The sequence below is a fragment of the Sminthopsis crassicaudata genome, chromosome 1, assembly GCF_048593235.1.
Source record: "Sminthopsis crassicaudata isolate SCR6 chromosome 1, ASM4859323v1, whole genome shotgun sequence".
Lineage (NCBI taxonomy): Eukaryota > Metazoa > Chordata > Mammalia > Dasyuromorphia > Dasyuridae > Sminthopsis > Sminthopsis crassicaudata.
In genome coordinates this window covers 626,899,544-626,924,144 of record NC_133617.1, presented here as the reverse complement: position 1 = coordinate 626,924,144, position 24,601 = coordinate 626,899,544, and the positions used below count along the sequence as shown (strand labels likewise).

Below are 24,601 nucleotides of genomic sequence, written 5' to 3'. Positions count from 1 at the left end.
GCACATGTTCCTATCTTATAAGTGGAATCTCTTTTACCAGATTAACACTGACTGTGATAACTTTGGTCAAAAGGACAGATTCCTCATTAATCAGAAGATTATGGCCTTATTTTTGAGATCCAGTAATTAATACAAAAATAGAAACTGATCCATGTTTTCTTTGCAAATGGATGGAACAGAGGTGGAGGAGACCATAGATATGAAATATTGTATTTACTATTAGACTCAGTTTATATATTGCTTTGTCTTGCTGAGTTTTAAAATTCTTCTTTATGAGTTATAACATCTTTAGACTCAGAGAAACCTGTGTTCAAGTCCAACCACCAACATATACTGGATGTGTGACTCTGGATTTGACTTATTGCACCAAATAACTCATGAAGACTAAAAATTGCAGAGAAGAAGCTGATTTGCATTGGGAAAGGAAGTTGTCTTACACAGGAGGCAATATTCCTATATTGATGAAATCTCAGTTCCCAGCCCTGAAATGGATGACTTTCTAGAAAAAGGAGCACAGAAGGATACATCAGGAAATAAAAGTAATATTAAAATAAAAAAATTAATTTTTTTTTCTCAAAAAAATTAAAATTTTTATAGGATATAAGGGGAAAAATATTTTACTTATATAGCTCTGAAATTGGTTCCCCTCCCCCTTACATAGATGACTTAAAGATCTCATATCAATTTTCAGAGTGATAAAAGCAGCAGGCAAAAATACTTCTTAACCAGGCTGTATCTGTCTTTGTCATTAAGGGGTGGGGAAGGGTGGAGGAAGAGAAGGATTATCTTACAAGAATACACTGAGGAAAACACTGAATTGATGCATAAGCCCCAGCATCCAACTTCCACTCCTCTTTCATAGGTGCGAAAACTGGTAGAATTGTGCGGAGCATAAGGATCCCCATGGTACACAATCTGAAAAAGAGAGTGAATTGAACTGCTGAGTAAAGCATATTTATTGGTCTATTTCTATGATACCAGAATATCACATAGCCAAGAACACTGGAAAATCTTACTCGAATGTTTTTGTTTACTACCCAAAGAGCAACGTTGTACCACGTGAAATAAAGCCTATGAGCCATTTGGGAAAAGAAGCTATTTTTGGAGTCTTCACTGCCCTTCTTGCTTTTATGATAGCCCCTACCTAATCTATTCTGCTTCCAGATTAATCTTCTTGAAATATTAGCTCCATCACCCTCTTGGGAGACTATCAGTAGCTCCCTAAGGGCTACTCTAGCAAATTCAAATGCCTTTTTCTACCTTTCAAGGAAGATCTATAATAATCTGTCCACCCATGTTATGTTCATCCTTCTATCCCATCATTCTCCAATATATACCTTCCTTTGCAGTCAGACAGGTATGTGATGAAAGGAACTTTTCTTCCTATTGGTAGAAATTGTCTTTATTATATTACATTTAAAATGTATCTGAAACAAGTAATTCTAGAAGGATACACTCTTAAGGAAGTGAGGGTATAACTTGGGGTCTGAAGAATTGCATTTGAAAACTAGCTCTGGCACTTATTTTGTGTAATCTTGCCCAAGGTGTGATTTTGGGCCAATCACTTCATATTCTTTTTTATTTTTTTGTTTCATATTTTTAGGTCTGTTGTCTTATGTATAAAATGAGGGGAGTAGATTAGATGATCTTTAAGGTTGGAAGGTTTTATACTGAAACTAAAGCTTAATTACTTTGGTCACATGATGAGAAGACAAGACTTAATGGGAAAAGCTCCTGATGTTGGAAAAGACTGAAGGCAAATGGAAAAAGGAATGAAAGAGGATGAGATGGATAGATAGTCTCATGGAACAATAAACTTGAGTTTGGACAGACTTCAGGAGATAATGGAGGAGAGGGAGGGTAATGGAAGGTCTGGCACGCTATATGCTCCATGGGTTTATGAAGTCAGACATACCTTAAAGACTGAACAACAAAAAATGTCACTTCCAGGTCTTATAATCAATCAACAAACATTAATTGCTCATTCTATTTCAGGCAAGCAAAAATACTCTTTAGCAGACACACAAAGTTGCCTTTGGCAAGTTTAAGTATCAATAATCTAGCAGCCAGGAGTGTTAAAATGAAAGGAAGATAGCTGTATCCCTCAAGAAGCATACCTTCTATTGAAGCTGCATTCCACAGATAATAATCAATAGCCCTGTTGTTTAGAATAAGGCACTAATAGGAACAAGAAGTAAAACTTTGCCTATTGATAGAATCAGCCCCAATATTAATTAGACTGAATATATGTCTACCATCATTTCTCAAGCATGACTGTAACTCATGCAGGAAATGGTGGCAGTGGCTAAGTACTGTCCACAGTGAGGTTCATTTGGAGAAAGGAGGGCAGAGTTAGTATCATGCTCTAACGTTTAAGAGGACAAAAGTATGCTCATTTTGCTGAATGTAACACATTGTGCATATATATTTTGTTCAAACTCAGGTCTTGTCAGACAAATATGTGGTACTCTTGAATACTAGCCTGGTCTCAGCTTGTCCCATGGGTCTTATGAGTACCTCTTTTCTAAGGTTCACTTCTGGGTCCTAGAAGTGCCTCTTGGAATTCTATCCCTTTGTTCTCTGTTTCATATTTTCTGTTTTGGTAACCAAGTAGTCCTCCTGTTTCTTGCTTCTCCAGTGTCTGATATTTTTGTGATTTCATCAGTGTGGGCATTCCAACCATTGGTAAAGAATGTAACTCCTTCATGGTCATCTGGTCTTGTATACCTTTTGTCCATGTCCTTCTATAATTTCATCACAGGAAATACACCCTCTCCTGGAGACCTTCCTTAGACTGTGTTGATTTCTCAAAGATGCCAATGGAGCACACAGACTTTCCACTGGGTATGCCTTAATTTCTTTAATAGAATTTCCTTAACTTTCTTTAATAGCATTATTGGCACTACTCCTGTTTAATTCTTTATTTGTAATATGTTACAGCCTTCTCTCCATTGCTCTTTGGCTAACCATTAGCTTCAATTGTTTGTGGAATGTAGTCTTCCATGACTCATTATAGAATGGCCATGATTCTGGTCATACAGCATCACCAGAAAAATATTTATGTTAAAAAAAAGATGAATTTTTGTCTTAAAGATAAGCTTGGAGTCACTAATTTTACATTTTCTCAAAGGCAATTCAACCTGCCTGTTGAATTCTAAGCTCAGATCATTGTCACTTTGCAGTGTCCATCTAAGATATGATTGAATTCTGTAAGTTATCAATTCAACTTCAAATCATAGCTTAGATGGTAGGTATTCTTCTTTTATATTGGCCTTTTCTGTGTACATAGTTAGGCCAAATTTGAGTGATTACAAAAGCTCTTTAGGAGGCTCTGTAATGTTCCAGAAATGGATACAATCAACATTGTCATCTAAAAATAATAGCACCTGGAAGATCTCACCATTCATAGGAAATTCTTCTTTGGCACTAGACCTTTCTGATGCTGGCAAACATCCCTGGTGAACAACTGTTTCCTAATTGTATTTGGGGTGATATTCCTGTTCAAAATATTGCTCCTTGGCCACCAATATATATTGTCTTTACCCCATTAGAATTTAAGCTCCTTGAGGGCATGGACTGTTCTACTAGTTTGTTTTAGTGTACTCAACACTTCATACGGTATATGGAACTTTGCAAATACTTAATACATGCTTTTCATTCATTTATCCTTTCATTAATTCAAGCTCATTCTTTGATGCACTTAGGTTTATTTGAACTTTACATCTAATCTCAAACTGAATTTAATGTTTACTGTACCATAGAGTGTTCCTGATTTGTTTGAAGACTTATGCCTTGTTCTTGTTTTATATCCACAATAAAATATAGCAGTCAGAATTCAGCAATTACTTGCTGATTGATTGGTCTATGTGAGTGGATGTCAGTGTTACCTGTCCCATGAAATCCGTGAAGAAGAGCATATTGGAAAGGAAAGCTGTCCATCCAATGAGATGGCTGACACAGAGATAGCGGTAGTGAGAAGGCATACTCAAAATAGTCTTCAGCAAAGACTTTAAAGTCATCTTGCTCTGAGTCTAGGACAAAACAAGAAGCAAAGGTAAGGTCATTATAAGATCATAGCATCATCAATTTTAAACTGAAAGGGATCTTAAGTGCCTTTCCCATAATTGTACATATGAGAAAACTGAGATACAAGCTCCCACAGAAAGTTAGTCAAACCAAGTTATGTGAGTTCAAATTGAGAACTCATTCTACTGTGCTACATTGTGCCTTAGAAATCCCATGTACTTGGGGCTTACTGTATACTGTATACTGAAAGTAATAGTAGTAATAACTCTAAGGAGAGGCATTTCACCTGGCCATTCATCATCCCCTAATTAACTTATTATATCTATGAAACTTCCTTAAAAAGCTACATGGCATAGTGGATATAGTATGCTGGATTTGGAGTCAGGAAGTTCTGGTTTCAAATTCTTTCTGTGACATTAGCTGTATGATTCTGGACAAGTCACTTAATTTCTTTAAACTTTGGTTTAATCATTTATAAAATGAACCTACCCCCTCCAAAAAAAGCCTCCCTACTTCCCAAAAGTCAGAATTGGGTGAGGTTTTACATAAGATGACTAACACTCCTTCCTACACACAAATGTTAGGAGAGACAAGATAAGATAGTGAGAAAACACTGAACTTAGACATGAGTTGAGATCCCACCTCTGGTTTTTACTGGTGATATGATTGCAGATCAATCTCTGAATCTCAGTTTCCTCATTGTCTTGTGGTAAAATTATATCTTGATTTGGTTCCCTTGACTACCTTATGCCACCTTTAATTGGCATAATAAGTAAATTTATAAATAGCCAGTATAAAAGGAGCAATATTAGGGAGTAAGATTGCTAAGAGGAATCTCTAAGTCATGGACAAACCATCCCAAAGATCAAAGGAGCATAATTTACAAATTATATCATATATTAACTAAAAACCACATCCTGATAACATGTTCTGAATCAGGGGAAACCATCTAAGTTCTGCTGTCAGGGACTTTGGTTCCTTGATATGAAAATCTCACATAAGTTCCAGATACCTAAAATAAGACCAGTAGAACATCAAATGGTGCTGACAACTCAGAGATGACATGGCTGTTAACTTTAGTCTTACCAATGAGACGATTTGAATATGTTAATGAAGATTCAAGCTCACACAGATAAGCATTAGTGTGTTACTCCTGAAAAATCCATAAAATGAGATCTCAAACTCTTTTCTTCTGAGCATTTTTCCATCTACCAAGGGTCCATGCTGCTTCAGTTCTATGACCACCATTATGCTATTGATTCATTCCCTTCCCATTTTCTTCCTCCTTTTTTATCCTGTCTGCCTTCCATCACCACACCATCTCCTGTCCCAATATCATTTGCCTCTGTAACTTTTTTCTATGTCTTGTCTCTGTACTTTTCATACCTGTTTCTCCCACACATTTTGTACCTTATTAAAGTGTGATTGCAATCTCAATTCCCATCTGTTATTACAATCTTTCCTGGTGAGTATCCAAGGAACCAAGCATGTCTGTCCCATTTCATGATTTTATAATTAGCAACTAATCATCAAAATATGGATAATTAAGTTGGTAGTATATATCTTGCGAATTGTTGTTAGGCTCAAATGAGATAATGTATGAAAAATACTTTGTCCAAGAATCAGCTACACCCAGAAAAGGAACACTGGGAAATGAGTGTAAACTCTGAGCATTTTTTTTTTGTTTTTCTTCCCAGATTATTTTTACCTTCTGAATACAATCCTTCCTTTGCAACAACAACAACAACAACAACAACAAAAAATTAGGTTCTGCACATATATATTGTACCTAGGATATACTATAAGATATTTAATATGTATGGGAATGCCTGCCATCTAGGGGAGGGAGTGGAGGGAAGGAGGGGAAAAATTCGGAACAGAAGGGAGTACAAGGGATAATGTTGTAAAAAAAAATTACCTCTGCACATGTACTGTCAAAAAAATGTTATAATTATAAAATTAATAAAAAAATACTTTGTCCAAATCTTAAAACCCTATAAAATGTTATATATTGTTGTTATAAAAACATAATAACAATGAATATAAACACTTCTACTAGTATTGTTGCTATTGCAGGGGAACACATAATTTGGAGAGTTTTTTTTTTAGTTTTATGCCCAATTATTGATTCTTTCTCTCTTTTGTCAATGAAACCATTTTAGATATATATGCATTTCTTCATAAAGACTGCTTTAGCTGAATCACATAAGTTTATTGTCTTACTATTGTCATTTTCTCTAATAGAATTTTTTACTATTTGTTCTTTTTATTTTAGGGGCTTAAGTTATTTAGTCTCCAATGAATTTATAACTACTTCTTCAAAGGTCCTTCATTGAACATAGTTTTATTGTCCTCTGATCAGAACATTATAGTATATTAAATATTTCTGACTTTCTGAATTTTTGGTAAAGTTTTTGTCCCAACACAATTTAATTTTCTAAAGGTGCCACAAATGTTTGAAAAGTATATAAACTCCTTTCACAATGAAGGCCATTCATAAATATATACATCTGTTGATTGTCAGTGTATCTGGCTAGCATATCACACTAACTCTTCCTAACCCTGACTGATGATGATGATGATGATGATGATGATGATGATGACAATTATGTCAATTTGTTATTCAGTCCTTTTCAGTCATGTCCAACTCTTTATGACCTCCATTTGCAGTTTTCTTGGCAAAGATACTGGAGTGATTTGCCATTTCTTTCTGCAGCTCATTTTATAGTTAAGGAAACTGGGTTAAACAGGGTTAAATAACTTGTTCAGGGTTACAAAGCTAGGGTCTGGGACTAGATTTGAACTCAGGAAGATAAATTTTCCTGATTTCAAGCCCAGCATTATATATGCTGTACTACCAAAAGTCTGATGATATCAATAAGTAATGTTTACAGATTACTCTTTAAACTTTAAAGTGTATAAAACATTTTCCATGTTTTAATCTTGCTTGATTCTGATAATGTAAGATTGGTAGTACATTATTGTAATCCTTATTTTTAGATGACTGAACTAATTCTCAGAAATTTAATTAAGTTCCAATTCACACAACTAGTAGACCACAAGAATCATTCATAGACATTCTTAAATTTTTAGTTTCAAGAACCAGATTGTACCCTGTCCTACTGGGACCCTCCTATCAGACTTTTGCATGCTAGAGAAAATCTTGAAGCAGTATGTTAATGAAAAGTTATAATTATCTTCCTGGCTACTATCAAGTAGTTCCACATATTAACATATTTGTATTTATAAGCTGCAGGATAAATCCATATTCAGTGGAAAAAGAGAAGGGAAAATAAAAATAGATAATAATCAATCACAAAATGTTAGAGCTGGAAACTCAGAAATTATCTTGGTTCATTTTATAAAAAAACAAAACTGAAGTTCAAAGAGGCTCTCAGACTGAGAAAGAAAAGCCTGGACACTAAGCTTCCAACTAATCCTTCTCTACTCATAAACTCCTTCATCTAGCTTGTATCCTGAGCTTATTTTGAGCAGACCACAATGCTAATAACCCTAAGAGGAGATACAAGATTTGGATAAGATACTTTCTGCCTTCATGGAATTAAGAGTATAATATGGGGAAATGAAAAATATATAGGTGATAAAAGGAAAATATCACGATTAAAATATCACGTTAAAGAGGTGCAATGTAAAGTGCTATCTGAGATTTAAGGGCAAAGTTCATTATTAAGGGGATAGATCCCAAAAGGCCTATGAAGGAGGTGATATCTAAGTAGAACTTAAGAAGATGCATAAGAATCAAGAAACCAGATCTTTAACTCAATTAATGCACTGGACAATAGGTATTCCCTTTTGCTTAACTCATTAATTTGGGTCTCTGCTTCATGCATGCTATTCAGCTCATTTCCTTGCTTTCTCTGAAACCCATTTCTGCTTTTGTTTTTAAATCCTCATGAGCTTTCAGATTAGACTTGTTATTTTACTAAGAGTCAGGCATGAAAATTCTCAGCTTCCCCTTTGGGTTTTAAATACAAAAATGAAAATTCAATCGCCATTTTCTCCCTAGTTCCCTAATTTCTCTGATAAAGTCACAAGAGATTTTACAATGGTTTTGAGTGTATTGTAAAGTCTGACAGAGTCCGCTAATCACTGTCTGATGAAGGGTGCAATGGCTACATTAAGTAATCAGGGTAACCAAGAGTAAAAGGGTAATAAGGAGACGGAAATAGTAAACTGCTCTGGCATTTTTGTCAAGAAAATCCCTAAAATGGAAGGGAAAGCATGAAGAGTCTGAAAAAACTGAACAATAAGACTGCCCCAGTCAGAGCACATCTGAGTCCCTGTGTCTGACCACAACAGTTTAGGACAGACAATGCTTTTATTATTATTATTATTATTATTATTGTACTATGCCAAAGTATACATTTTATTAGAGTTAAATGAGGCTTAAAGAGACAATGTTGGTGTTCAAAAAATTTGGAGACTCTAGAATATCAGGAGCCAGGTCTTTTCAGACTCTTCATGCTCTTCCTCCCCATTTTGGAATTTTCTTGACAAAAGATGCCAAAGCAGTTTGCTATTTCCATGTCTGGCTCACAGATAAGGAAACTGAGGCAAACAGGATTATAGACCTGCCTATTGTATCCAGATGACAACTTGATTAAAGGACTTGGACATGTTCATTCTGGTAGGAGAAAGATTAAACTAAGGGGGATGGCATCAGAAAGAGAGCTTGATTTGAAATCATCAGACTTGAGTTTAAATCCTGGCTTTTTGCCTTGTGACTTTGGACAAGTCTGGGCTTCAAGGTCATCTGTAAAATGAGAGGGTTTATTAAATTATCTCTAAGATCCATTACCAACTTTATACCTACAATCTTATGGCCCTATCATAATGATCAAAGGTTGTCCCAGCAGAACATGCACTCAGAAATGCTGTCCTTTTAGTTTCTATCACTAGTAGCAGCAATGACATCACATAGCTTGTAATTCATTCTCTTCACTAATTCAGCACAAACTCCCCTTCCTCCAGCTCACATCATTTGTTTTTGTATTTGCTTCAAAGCCACATATTTTCCAGTGATATCTCTCTCTCTTCTCTCTGATCTTCTCGTATCTTAACTTCATTTTTTATAGTTTGTTTTGGCATTTGTTCTTGAAAAAACAAGTTAGTTAATATATGATGTTATGTTAATATATGTTAATATATGAAGACTGATCTATATTGAAAACTATCCATGCATATATTTTGAAAATAAAAAGCTAAAAGAAAAAAGAACTGATGCATTGACTGAAGACTGAACCATACTTTTTCACTTTATTATTTTTTATGTTTTTTTTTTCCTTTTGATTTCTTTCTGCTTTCAGAACTGTGACTAATATGGAAATAAGTTTTATGAGAATTCACAAGTTTACCATTGTCAGGAGAAGGAAAGGGAGGAACAGAAGGAAAAAAAATTTGTAACTCAAAATCTTGTAAAAGTGAATGCTCAAAACTATCTTGACATGTAATAAAATACTATTAAAAATAAAGTTAATATATTCATAAACAAAAAAGAAAAAAAGAATCTTCAGTGGGTCTCTACAGCTTCTGTAATCAAATATAAAGTCTTCAGCTTAGCTTCAAAGGCCCTTTACAATGTTAATGTTGCTCCAGCCTTGTTTATCAGATTTATTTGCCAATATTACCCTTTATATATCCATGTTCTAACCAAATTGGCTTCCTTGGTATTTCCTAATAACAGAATTTCACTTACTTCCTGTTTTTTTGTTTTTTTCCTTTTGTTCAGTTTGTCCTATATGTCTAGAATCCACTTCCTCCTTACCTCATTCAATCAATCAAGCGACAAGTATTTATATAATATCTACTATTATATCCCAGAGACAGCTAAGTGGCCCAGTGGATAAAGTTCAGAGTCTGAAGTCAAGAAGTTCTTTCTAAGCTCAATTTTGACCTCAAATACTTACTTGCTGTGTAACCTTGGGCAAGTCAACTTAACCCTGTTTGCCTCATTTCCTCATCAGTCAAATGGGGACATACTAGAGAAAGAAATGGCAACCTGTTCCGGTGTCCTTGCTAAGAAAACTTCAGATGGGGGCATGAAGAATGGAACAAAGGTGAACAATAATAGCATGTCCCAATCATGTTAAAGAGAATGGTTGGCTGGTTGGTGTTCTTCATTCTTGAAGAAGATCAAAATGGCATCACCACGTTAGAGTCAAGTTACAGTGTGTCGGACTGTGGCTGACCAGATCAATAGGACCTCTGAGAACTCTGCCACAAGTCGGACACAAATAGTCCCTGTGAACATTTGGGGTGGATTATCTAACACATCTCACTTTTCTTCTGAGCTAATTCACTTCTGCTCTGCTCATAGAGCACAGCACTTTTTCTGATGAGGGCACACCATGCTGGGCGGTCCTGTGCCTGTGTCTCCCGTGTCATATAATAAGTTCTTAAAAGGGACTTTGAGTCCTATATCACTTTTTTTTTTTTTTTGATCACATTGTGAGCACTTGCCCTGTGTGAGTTCTCCATAAAATAATCTTTTTGGCAACATTGAATGATGTGCCCAACCCAATGGAATGTGCTGTCATTTTACTGGAGGGGATACAAAGACATCAATACAGATAAGTAACCACACAAGATATACAAAAGAACTACAAAGTAATGGGGAGGGAGTGAGGCTGGGCCCAGTTAGCATATAAATAAGAAAAATTAAACAAAATAGATATAAAATAGAACACATAGGGAGCCTTATGTACAGAATGCTAGCACTCAGGAAAATCTGGATTGCCACATATAATGAGCTCTGAAGGTCGATAAGGGTTCCAAGGGCAGAAGAGAAGAATGTTCCAAGCACGGGAAATGGTCTCTTTAAAAGCATGGAGCCAAGGAATGGAAAGGCACGGATAACTGAGCCGTCCAAGACACTATACACAACACTACCAAATATGTGCTAGCCTAATAAGAATACAAATGAGAAATATTTAACAAAAATAAATAAAATGCAATGGAATATAGATGACATCATAGTTTAAAATTAAATCTATATGCTGCCTGCAGTGATTCTTATATAGAGATGAATGGTTCTGGTTTCTTTTTGAGTTTGACATCACTGATGTACAAGTAGAAAGTAGGTCAGCTTTTCTGAAAAGTAGAGACTATGTGCTTTTGATTGAGAGGTGATGGGCTAGAGGTATAGTATCAAGATGTATTTTCCTATATGATGACTGATCTTGATTTGTTTGGCTAATAATAATAGCAATAATGATAATTGTCATTGTTGTTTTAATCTTTTTGGCAAAGATGCTGGAATGCTTTGTCATTTCTATTTCAAGTATGTCCCCATTTTACTGATGAGGAAGTAAGACAAATAGGGTTAAGTGACTTGCCTGAGTCACACATCTAGTAAGTGTCTGAAGCCATGAATTCACACCTGATTGACTCCAGACCCAGCACTTTACTTACCATGCTTCCTAGCTGCCCTTGATAATAATAATAGCTAGCATTTATAGTATACTTTATAATTTTTGGATAATTTTTCAAAGTATGATCTCATTTTTTCCCTTATAACAATATTGGAAGGTACTTGCTATTATATTTCCCTTTTACAGATGAGGAAACCGAGATGGAAAGCAGATAAGTAATTTACCCCAAATTCCACAGCTAATAAATGTCTAAAGTTCTATTTGAATTTGTTTTCCTGACTCCAGGTCCTGCAATCTATTCATTTTGCTACCTAGCTGCTAACTGTATATATTTTTTCATTCTACTTGGGGAGACAGGAGTGTGGAATTGTTTATGAATGCTAAATATTAAGGAAGAAAAAAAGGAAAAGAAGGGGATAAACATTTATATAGTGCTTGTTATGTATCATTGAATTAAGTGCTTTATAAATATCTCATTTGGATGATTCAGGTCAATTCCAATGGTTTTGTGATGAGAGAGTCCATCTGCACCCAGAAAGAGTACTGTGGGGACTGAATGTAGGCCACAACATAGTATTTTCTCTCTTTTTATTGTTGTTTTCTTGCATTTTGTTTTCTTTCTCATTTTTTTCCTTTTTGATCTGGTTTTTGTTGTGCAGCATGATAATTATAGAAATATGTATGGAAGAATTGCACATGTTGTTTTTTTTTTTGTAAGCAACAGATAGAATTTTTTAAAAATTAATTTTATAATTATAACATTTTTTTTGACAGTACATATGCATAGGTAATTTTTTTACAACATTATCCCTTGTACTCCCTTCTGTTCCGAATTTTCCTCTCTTCCCCTCCTCCCCTTCCCCTAGATGGCAGGCATTCCCATACGTATTAAATATGTTATAGTATATCCTAGATACAATATATATGTGCAGAACCAAATTTTGTTGTTGTTGTTGTTGCAAAGGAAGAATTGGATATGGAAGGTAAAAATAACCTGGGAAGACAGAATTGCACATGTTTAATAAAAATTTGGATTGCTTGCCATCTAGGAGAGAGTGGGAGGAGGGGAGGAAAATATTTGGAACACAAGGTTTTTGCAAGGATGAATGTTGAAAACTATTTATGCATATGTTTGGAAAATAAAAAGCTTTAATAATAGAAAAATTATCTCATTTCATCCTCACAATAATCTTTTGAGGTAGATGCTATTATTATCCCCATTTTGTAGATAAGGAAACAAAAGCATAGAGGGTTAAGTCACTTGCACAGAGCACAAGAAGTAAGTGTCTGAGGCCAAATCTGAATTCAGGTTTTCCTGACTCTAGGCCCATATTCCCTGCACTATCCCAATTAGGGATTAAAAATAGAGCAATATCTTATCCCCAGACAAGTATAAATATATGCATATATGTATATGTATATTTATGTGTATGGGTGTGCGTGTATACATATATATATGTGTATACACACTAACATATTTAAACAAAGGATGGCATATGGTAAAGTTAAAAATTCTTTTCTCATATGATATCAGGTCTTCATGGCTTGAGAAATTTGTGATTGTTGTTTATTTTTTAAAAATTCAATAGTTATTTTTTTTAAAAGAAAGAGTAAATAATATGAAATAATGAGTAATTATCTGAGAAAGAAAGATTGGAATGAGATTGAGGAGAACAAAACATTTTAAAAGTATTATTTTGTTTTTATTCCTCACAACAATCCTAGGAGATAGTAGCTATTTTTTTATTTATTTATCTTTATTGACAGATGAGGAAACTGGGGCAGAGAGCAGTTAAGTGACTTGCTCACGGTCCCACAGGTAGTAAGTGTCTGAAGCCAAATTTGAACCGCCAGAGGAGTTAATGTTTTATCTTAGAAGCATCAGATGGCCACTGACATTTCTTGAACAGGAGGGTGAAATCACCATACCTGTGACTAGATTTGGGAACCATATAGTATTCTATACATTGTAGAGGATGTATTCTTAGAACTCCATTAGGTTACTGCAATAGTCCAAGCAAGAGATGACAAAGGCTAGAATATAGTTTAGCTCCTTTATTCTTTTCAGGGTACAACTCTGGTTCCCTTTTCAAATTGTCTTGTATTTATTTTTAGACACTTAGAACAAAACCCTAGACTTGAAGTCATAAAGATATGAGTTCAAAGCTGGTCTCAAACACTTATTAGAGCTTGTCTGTTATTTTCTCTCTGTTTCAGTTTCTTCAACTATAAAATGGAGATAACAATAGTACCTATCTCCCAGGATTGTTTAAGTATCAAATGCGATAGACACTTAATATAAACTTGTCTTCTTCCTCTCTTATAAGCCATGCAGACAACATCCTGAACTGGCTATTCAAAGTTATCACTTTTTTTGTTGCCCCCCAAATCCTAGTGTTCTAATAGTGTTAGAGCAGGAAAGAAATATGATGGCCAAAGGAAAAGCTATAGTTGAGAAATTGCCATTACTTTCACTTAATTGGGGAATTTAAAATTTAGCACTCAGGAGAAGACTAGTTTTAGCTGGTATTTCATGACAAATAACAAGAAGTTGTAGGTTCTCGTTTGACGTTATAAATTTTTTTAACATTTAGAGTGAAAAGATAGAAAAGCCAGAGGGGAAAAAAAGAGTTTAGAATAAAACAAAAACAAAAGGACTTCAGCATCCTCACCTGCTTTTCATTATTTTCCCTGGCTTCTTCCAGTTTTGCTGTGGCTAGTTCAGTTTGCTCTGTTTTCATATAAACATTTCTGACTTTTTCTAGAGAACCATAAGTACAACTTCCATTCTGCATTAGCAGAGGATCCTGTGGGTTGTGCTGTAGTGTGCTGGCTTCTTGGTTATCACAGAAGGGTGCTTCAGGGATGCTACACAAGTGTATGATGAGACAAGTGGTAAGCACCAGAGCCGAAAAGAAGAACATGACCTGAAATTCTGTGCCCAGTAATCTTCCCAGTTCCAAATTACCCCAGTCTATAGCACCCAAAAGGTAACCGAGAGCACCTCCAAAACCTGGGGAAGAAAAAGAAGAAATATCATGATGATATGAATAATACATCTGTATTCATTTTCCATTATACCTTATTCATCCCTCCATTATATTAACATTTATTTAGAGTAATAATAGTGGTTTAAACATATAAAGATTGTAGTGGGGAGCCCCAAGTCCTGAGTTCTAGTAACAACCCTCTCATTAAGTAGCTTGTGACTTTGAGCAAAGCATTGTCCATTCCTGAGCCTTCATTTCCTAATTTGTAAAATGTGGGAGAGGTACCAGATGAATTCTCAAATTCATTTCCAGCCTAGAATTCTGTGTGATAAGACACAGAATTTTATCACAAATTGTGATAAGACAACCTGCAAGATCAACTCAAGTTCTGATTTTAGTGATATCTATTGCTTAGCATTAATTTAATTCTAGCAAATATTTATTGAGGACCAAATATATGCGTAAATATGCTAAAAGAAAACAATATTTTCACCATGGCTCCTATTTTTTTTAGCCATTTCTACCCTACTTCAAACTTGCACTGACTCCTCACCATTCCCTTATGGGTAGCCTCCTCCCAATTATTTCTAGTATCTTTTTCTGCATTGTCTTCCCTCTATCAGAATTTAAGCTGTCTGAGCTTATAGTATACACACACACACACACACACACACACACACATACTTTGCAATTCATATAGGACCTGGCACATATTAAATGCATAATAAATATACTACTTGCCTATCTTTTTATCTCTCTATCTATCTATCTAAAATTGTTTCTGAATCTTCTTCAAGATGCAGATACTTTGGAGCAAAATCAAAAGAGAAGCACAAAACAAGCGAAAGACCAATACAAGACTAACCATTATAGTCTAAATAACTATGATCAAGTACTACAGTACTCTAAGCTCATTCCTTGAGCACTGTATCCTATTGATAGAAAGGTGGTGGTTTATAGGCAGGGTTGTATTGATTTAACAACTGACTCTGTGAAAAGATATATACAGAACACATTTTTATGTTTAATCTGAATTATTAACATTTTCTCCAAATCTTAATTATTAACATTTTCTTCATAACTTTCTTAAGGCTAAATAATAAAACAATGAGTCAAGCCTCAATTTATACCATTTGCTGATTTCTCTAGTATAAATGCTTACACTGAAAATTTAATATTTTTCAAGACTCAAGAGTATTATTTTAAGTCAACAAAGTATTAATTTATTATTTTCTGGAAGAACCCTTCCCAATAGAAAAGAACCATTTTACTTTAAAAAGCATATTCATATTTACTTCTAAAGTTATGAATCCCACAATCATTCTCCATAGTATGGAGTATGTGCCACTATTTGAATATAGTAGCTGAAGCAGTTCAGTGATAGGGCCAAGAGCAGAATTTAGAATTACTGACTGTCAAACTAATTCAGTCTTTTAAATTGCACTATTACTTGGAATTGAAATCAATAGTAACTTACAGCCACATCTTTTTTTATAGTTATCAGTGTTTCACCATTTCAATTTATTAATTAATTATCTTATTTAATTTGCTTAACTAATTCATTCCTCATTATTGATCCTCTGAGATACATACTGTAAGAATTTGCAGCCCTGTTTACAATCCACTTATACACAAAAAATTATACTTAACCTTCCCAAACCTTGATTTTTCTCAACCAACCCTTCTGTGGAAGCTATGACATTTCTAGGGGCTCTATGTTATAGGTTCGGGTTCATAGAGAGCTTTTCTTTGTAATCCTTTAACAAAACACAGCTTTTCTTAGAGGATGGCTATTGTCCTGGCCACAATCCACCAGTTACCAGTTTTTCCTTTTCTTTTCTCTGCACCCAAACAATCTTTATTTCCACTACTAACATCAGTGGTTCCTTTATGGTTGATGGAATCAGCTGTGAATATCAGTCTAAGAATGCAAAGAACATTAGCTGTAGAGCTGAGAGCCACTATACATGGAGTAAAGCAGACAAGCAGTCCAGTTTTCCCTTTTCTTGGATCTGGGTGTAATGGCCTCCATGATACACTCTATCTAATTGTCCTGTGTTGAAATTGTCATTGGTAATCAGAAAATGGTTCCAAAATCTCTAAGTAGTACTTCCATTTTCCTAAATTGGAAGGAATGGGATCTTTTCTATATCTATTTATTCTGCATATATTTTTAATATAGTTATATGTGTTCATGACAGAATATAAGCTCTTTAAAGATTGTTTCATTTTTGGTCTTTGCATTCCCAGTGCCTACCACATAACATACACTGAATAAATGCTTCCTGAACATAAAAAAAACTACTTAACTATTCTGAGTTCATAGCCTTAAGTCTGTGATAACATTTTTGTTGTTGTTGTTCACTCTGAAAGAACAGAAAGAATATTGGACTGAAAATTGAGAGATTAGCCATATCATAGTCCAGGCTTCAGCACTAAGAAGCTATATGATCAAATTTTAAAAGTTTTGCACAAACAAAACCAATGCATCCAAGATTAAAAGAGAAACAGAAAAGTGGGAAAAAATTTTAACAGCCAGTATTTCTGATAAAAGCTTCATTCCTAAAATATATAAAGAATTAACTCAAATTTATAAGACTACAAGCCATTATCCAATTGGCAAATGGTCAAAGGGTATGAATAGACAATGTTCAGATGAAGAACTAAAAGCCATTTCTAGTCATATGAAAAAATGCTCTAAATCATTATTGATTATTTTTTTTGAAGAACCCTTCCCAATAGAAAAGAAACTGTTTTACTTTAAAAAGCATATTCATATTTACTTCTAAAGTCATGAATCCCACAATCATTCTCCATAGTATGGAGTATGTGCCACTATAATATAGTGCTATAATATAGCAGTTGAAGCAGCTCAGACAACCCTGAGATACCACTTCATACCTCTGAGTTTGGCTAAAATGACAGGAAAAGATAATGATAAATATTAGAGGGGATGTGAGAAAACTGGGGCACTTACGCATTTGGGGGGAGTTGTGAAATGATTCAACAATTCTGAAGAGCAATTTAGAACTATGCCCAAACTATACCCTTTGATCTAGCAGTGTCTTTCCTGGGTCTGTATTCCAAAGAGATCAGAAAAGATCAGAAAAGGATCCACATATGTAAAAATATTTGTAGCAGCCTTTTTTGTAGTAGTAAAGAACTAGAAATTGAGTAGATGCCCATTACTTGGGGAATGACTGAATAAGATATAGTATATGAGTGTCATGGAATATTATTGTTCCATAAGAAATGATGAACAGGCTGATTTCAAAAAGGACTGGAAAGACTTCCATAAACTTATGCTAAATGAAGTGAGCAGAACCAAGATAACATTGTATAGAGCAACAAGAGTATGTGATGATCAACTGTGATTGACTTGCTCAATGAGATTTAAGGCAAATTCCAATAGACTTGTGATGGAAAGAGCCATCTGCATCCGGAGAAAGAATGATTGAGATTGAATGTAGGTCAAAGCACAATATTTTCACCTCCTTGTTGTTTGTTTACTTGGGTTTTTTTTTCTTTCTCATGTTTTTTTTTTTTCTCTTTTGATCTGATTTTTCTTACACAGCATGATGAATATGGAAATATTTTCTTTCTGTCTCTTTGTCTCTCTGTCTTTTCTCCTCTTCCTTCCTCTCCTTCTCCCCTCCCCTCCTCTCCCCTCTGTCTCTGTCTCCCTCTCTTCTTCTTTGTCTCCTTCCCTGCTTTCTCACCTCTATTTTACTTCTGCCTCTTTCTCCGGTTATGAAATTTGGCTATGATGTTCCTGTGGGTTTTCTGCTTTCAGATGGCAATCGAGGAATATTTTCTATTTTTACTTTTCTCTTTTGTTCTAATATTTCAGGACAATTTTCTTTTATTTCCAATAGTATTGTCTCAAGATTCATTTTTTAATGTTTTCTCATCTTGATTTGTTCTTCAGATTAGTTGTTTTTCTTATGAGATATTTCACATTCTTTTCTATTTTTTTATTGTATGGGATAAACTGAGTGAAGACCTTCATGAGAATATGGCCTTGAGACTTTACAATAACAAGTTGAGCTATATCTTTAAAAAAGCTGCTGATGTTCAATTGTCTTGGAGGAATATTTTCCCTCCTGTTTCTCACCACTTCTTCAATAGCATTTAAGTATTTCTTTTAAAGGTGATGATGGCATTGGGAGTTCAGGTAACAGAGTTCTCTCATCTAAGAATATCTGTTTGTTATAGCAGTTCTCTAGAGAAATTTGAATTAAGAGTTTCTCTTTACTAATATTCTTTTTTTTTTTCTGGGATAGACTTCAGTGTTAGAGAGTAGGCCTGGACTCCCCCAGTCAATGGGAAAAAAGGATGGAGGTGGGAGGGGTGGGAAGAGTGAGTGTGGGTGGAGACTTCTGGTCTATTTAATCTTGTGTTTTGCAGTCTGTGCTTTGCACTCCTTCACTGACAACACCTTGTCTACTAGGAGCTGCTCTTTCTCACAAGATTGTAATAAATCCCTTTTTGCTTTTTCTGACCTCCAGAGTCTCTGATTGTTTTTGTGGTCGCTACTGTCCCACACATCATTCTTTATATTTTATTTTATTATTTGTTGGTTTCTTAAAATTCACTGGCTTTCCCTTTTCCAATTCTAGTTTTCAAGGAATTGTTTTCTTCCTTTAGATGCTGGATCTTTTTTTCTAATTGGTAAACTTTCTGTTTCTAATCTTCTTGTTTTTTTTTTTTTTAACTTTTTCCTCATTCTTTCTCATTTGATTTTTTTAAACTCTTTTTTTAGTTCTCCAATGAATTCTTTTTGGATAGATGGCCATTTGACATTACTCTTTGGGGTAGGAGGGGCTTTTTTACAACTTTATATCTTCCTCTGAAGATGAACCCTGGTCTTCTCTATTCCCACAGAAACTTTCTATGGTTGAGCTCTTTCTTTTTTACCTGATCATTTAAAAAGTTTTATGTAGGAGCTTATTAATATAATCACCTCTAGTTCTGGGGTGTGGGAGATGGTCCTCCTTTTGTTCTTCTCTCTGTCTTAGAATCAAAAGCAAGAACTCTTTCCTCATTGTATATGCACTAATTCCTTTTTGCCCACGACCACATCTTGGCAACACAGCTGAGCCTGGTATCTCTTATCAGCACAGGTTCCCAATATAATTGGACACATTCCCTGGATTCCACATACTATCTGCCATCCTGTTCAGGAAGTAAAAATTCCTGTGGCTGAGTGAAGTTACTCCCCAACCCAGTTTGCCCCAGAGCTCCCTGCTTGCTGTTTCAGAGGAACTACTTGGAAGTGTCTACTCTTCACTTGAGCCAAACATTGCCCTGGTATCTTTCGTAGGTTCTTCTCCAATTGTGTCAGGAGGACTACTGTTCTGTCCCAATTCTTGTTCATTTTTAAGCATTCTACATTCACCCTGAAAGGTGTATCCTTTGTGGGGAAAATCTAGAGAGTTTAGCATTTTCTGACTGATTCCATCATCTTCCCAGAATCCTCTTCATATATTGTAACAAATAAATAAGAACCAAATAAAAGATATTTGAATACTTGCTGAAAGGGAAGGAGAGAAAAAGAAAGAGAGAGAGAGTGAGGGAGAGAGACAGCCAGCCAGAAAGAGAGAAAAAAGAAGATGAGGAGGAGGAAGAAGAAAAAGAAGAGGAAGAAGAATAAGAAGAGGAAGAGGAAGAGAAGGAAGAAGAAAAAGAAGAGGAAGAGAAGTTAGAGGAAGAAGAGGAAGAGGGAGAAGAAGGAAAATGAGCTTCCTTTTCTTGTTAGTTTTGTTTAGGTTTGTTTCTAGGATAGTATGTGGCTGCCTATGATTTAGTTCCCTTCTAGTAAATAGGATTAATAGAAGTTTTTGCTTTGCATTGGAGCCTCACATTTCATCAAGAGCTGAAATTGCTTATTATCATGAATGTTTAATACTTTGCAAAAAAAAAAAACAAAAAACAAAAAAAAAAAAACTTTTAACGCTCATGATGGCCCTGGGAACATGAAAAGCAAGGTATTATAGAAGAAAGAACACCAAACCAAGAATCAGTTTTCAAGTTCTTGCTTTCTGTTTAGGTAACTGAAATGGACAAAAAGCTGGTCCCCTCACCTGCTGGGTCAAGGGGCCTCAGGAAGTGCTATGTATAGACTGGGCCCCATCCCCTGGAGCATGAGACCCTGGGTTTTCCTAGAAGTGTTGAAAGGCCAAACTTTTCGGGAGGTATAAGCTTAACAAAGGCAGGACAACATTGCATAAGGTGTCGAAAGGGTCCGTTGTGTGTACTAACTCATGTCCAGAAACTTCCCCTTTGTAAACGAGAAGTATAGGAGAAGCTGTGTCAGTGATTTTTGTGATTTTGTAATCGCAAGGCTGTACAAGGATGTGCTAAACGGGCTTAAAAGTGTACCTCACTAAAGGTTCGGGGTTGATCTCTACTAGCCTGTCTAATGGGGGTCAGTTGCTGGCCAGTTAATAAATGATGCTTTAAATTTAATAATCTGGTCAGTACTGTCTATCTCGTGTCTGTCCATTTCAGTAACCACTAGGTAATAAAAACAAAACTTGTCTCCTACATCTTGCTCTCATTTGCAAGAAGGTAATGTGGCATTAGGGGATAGAGGTCTGCCCTTAGAATCAAGAAAATCTTTTTTCAAGACCTGTCTCTGATACCTGCTATATGACCTGGGAAAGTCAGTTAACTTTCAGTACTGGCAAACCATTCTCTATGACTCTAAATTACAAAACAATTTGTTACTCAGAATTCCTTATACCAGTGAAATCAAGGGACTAGTTCCCAATGTATAAAGCTATTATCTTGGGTAATGAGGATATCAATACAAAAAATTAATTTGCAATCTAACATTTGACTGGTTCTCTTATAAACTTACTGCTTGATTTTAGGCAAATCTCTGTGGGTCTTAGTTTTTCCATTTATAAAATGAACAGCAGACTAGATGATTGATCTCAGAGAAGTTTCAAAGTCCTATAATGGAGTCATTTGAGTAAGAAAAGAATGGAGCCTTGAAAAGATTAAGCATAATGCCTGGGGTCACTCAGAAAGGAAGCAAGACTTTCCTTTTTTCTTTTCCTTCCTTCCTTTTTTTTTGGGGGGGGGAGAGTTTCTTTTCTGCCCACATCCTCTTAGAGCTGCTCCAGAGTAGGAAAAATAAAAAGTAATATTCTCTGCAAAGACTTGAAAGAGATGAAGATTATAAAATCAAAGTACCCACAAAGTGTAAAGAATTATTTAACTGACTTAAGATACCTAAGGATTCAATATTCTCTTTTTCACTTACTGGTCAACGCAATTAATTTCAGACCTCAGATTTAAGGCTCTTCTTTCAAGTTTTTATTTATTTCTTAGTAAAAAGTTTTATTATATTCTTAATACTTGCTTGCAAAAATACAAATATATAAATGTTAGAATTAAAAAAGAACTTCAGAGTTTATCTAGTCTAATCTATTCATTTTAAAAATTGGAAAACTGAGTCCAAGAGGTTAAATGACTTAGCAAAGTAGGTTTATGGTTTGCCATAACACCAGATGCAATAATACTGTGTGAAATTAACTGAATGATGACACTCTCATGGGAATATAGCCTTAAACTATACCTTAACTGTAGCTTGATACTTTATAATAGCAAATAGAGCTATAGCTAAAAAGTTGCAGGTGTTTGTTCCTTCCAGTTTCCCACTACCTCTTAATTAGCATTTCAGTACCTCTTTTAAAGGCAATTTATTCTTTTATTTCTGGGTTAGATTTCTGTGATTAGAATGTAAGTCCAGATTCCCCCAAACAATGAGAAAAGCCCAGATTGGATGGGGGTTTCTGCATTTAGGGTATTTAATCTTATGTTCTGTAGTTTTTACTTTGATTTCTGTGGTTTTTTTTTGTTTGTTTTTCAGATGGGACATGACCTTTCTCAAAAGATCATAATAAACCCATTTTTGCTTTTTCTTACTCTGAGAGACTGATTGTTTTTGTAGTCCATACTGTCCTACAATACCAATACCAGAATGCAGATATCAGATCATACGCTCTTTAACATTTTTAATCTCTCTATACTCAACACTAATCACATCACCTTGCCTATCATAAGCACTTATTAAATAAATAAATAAATCAATAATTAAATTAAATATAAATAAAATAAATAATTAAAATTAAATAAATAAAATAAATAAACAAATAAATAAAGCTTATTAAATTGAATTGATAACAGAGAAGTTGATGAGATTTAGATTTGGGGTGCCCAAATGAAATTAGGGTTACTGGTGGTCAGGGAGTTAAATGAGGTCTAGTGGCAGGTTCGGGGTACAGGGTAGGTTTGGCTACCCTGCAACTCCTCGGGATTCAGCGCAAGGGTAGAGTGTTAAATGAGGTCTAATGGTGGCACAAAAGTCCCTTGTAAAGGAATTTACAGACCCGAAAACCTAGATTGATAAAAGAGATTTATTATGGGGATTGGAAGTAAGGTTAAAGTCTAGTTTGTAAAAGGTATTAGATAAAGAGAGGTTGGCACTGGAAACAGTATTCCTTGAGATGTCAAGCATGGCATAACTGGCATGTTCGGAACCTCTGCAAAGAGAGGATTTTAGTTTGGCTCTTTTTATAATGAGAGATTTAGCTAAAGGGGGCCTGTGGGTGGAGTCCCAAATTGGTTCCTCGCTGAGTTTCATCGAGAGCTAGAATTTGCTTGGTGGAACTTCAGAAACCTGAACAGATCATTAGCTTACGGGGGCTGGGACAGCCCAAATTGGCTCAGATCTGATGAAGGCTGGGAAAGCCCGGATCTCTTATTGGAATTCAAAGGGGTGCTTTTGACCAGGATTTGTGAATCAAAGGTGCTAGCTTCTAGAATTGATAATGCATCAGCCAGAAGGGGCTAGGAGTAATCTGAATCACAAATCAATTTGAAAGCATCACAAATCAGTTTCTTAAAGGGACCACAACCTACTTCAAAGTAACCTGGTCTCAGGAATGCAGGCAATAATCAAGAAATAATGAAATCCATGGATTATTAGTGAAAGCCATGACTGCCGCAAAATTGCATTTGTTATCAAGTTAAGAAAGCCAACAACTAGTATATGATGCTAGTGATGGGGTGCAGCTTCTAGAAGAAATACAGCAGTGATCCTAAGGCCCCCAGACCTTAGGAGTGCTATTGTTCTAACAATCTGTTTGTCAATGATTTTTAAGTCTTCTGGCTCTAAGAATACTATAACATAGTCCTAGAAATATTGCTGAAATATTGATAACAATCTGTTGGTCAATGATAACAGGGTTTCTGAGACAAATGACGACATACATACCAGACTACTCCTCCACTCCACCTCTAAACCATTAAAAAAAAAAAACCATAAAAAAATTCAATATTAAGATGCATATTAGACCACTTCTCAGTTCTACTTGCTAAGCCATAAAATTAGCATATTGTGACATGAAGAACCAGATCTCTGTCTTTTCTTATAAATTTTTCTTCTTGCTCCTGGTTGTTTGCTAAATTCTTACAGAACTTAGCCTGTTTCAATTGGCATTACAATTACAATAAACTTTGCTCCTTGACTTGGAGATGGGTTCAAGTATGCAAATTCTTTTGAGACACTCTTGACACTGGTCTGTGACCCCAATCTTTTGGGGTTTTCTTTTGAGCTTCCATACTAGAAAATAAGAGCTGGAATATTTCCATTCAACGTGATGAGATATTGAACTGGGAAAGAGAATTAAAACTGAGATGACAGAAAAGCAGACCTGAATCCAAGTTAGCAAATTAAAGAGTTTCTGGGGAGATAATATGGATTTTGTCATTTGGACCAAATGTGTTAAGGCTTTTTCTAGTCAATCAATTTGAGTAATTGTAGATCAGCCTGGACCACCAGAGAATTAAAATTCAATCCTTTCCCTGCCCCCTCATGCTTATTCCTTTTTCTTTGTTTCCTCATTACTATTGATCAGAGAAATGCAAATTAAGACAAGATACCACTACACACATGTCAGATTGGCTAAGATGACAGGAAAAAATAATGATGAATGTTGAAGGTGATGCGGGAAAACTGGGACACTGATGCATTGTTGGTGGAGGTGTGAAAGAATCCAACCCTTCTGGAGAACAATCTGGAATTATGCCCCAAAAGTTATCAAACTGTTCATATCCTTTGATCCAGCTTATATCCCAAAGAAATACTAAAGAAGGGAAAGAGACCTGTATGTGCCAAAATGT

General features: G+C 35.2%; 1 protein-coding gene across 1 annotated transcript in view; it reads right to left on the bottom strand.

Moving 5' to 3' along the window:
* Positions 1-24,601, bottom strand: part of SLC45A2 (solute carrier family 45 member 2) — a 52,998-nt gene that overhangs the window by 10,987 nt on the left and 17,410 nt on the right. The window contains exons 3-5 of the mRNA XM_074282719.1: positions 14,090-14,430; positions 3,888-4,031; positions 792-915 (exon numbers count right to left, since the gene is read on the bottom strand). Of these exons, the coding sequence (XP_074138820.1) occupies positions 792-915; positions 3,888-4,031; positions 14,090-14,430 (609 nt within the window). The remainder of the gene's footprint in view (positions 1-791; positions 916-3,887; positions 4,032-14,089; positions 14,431-24,601) is intronic.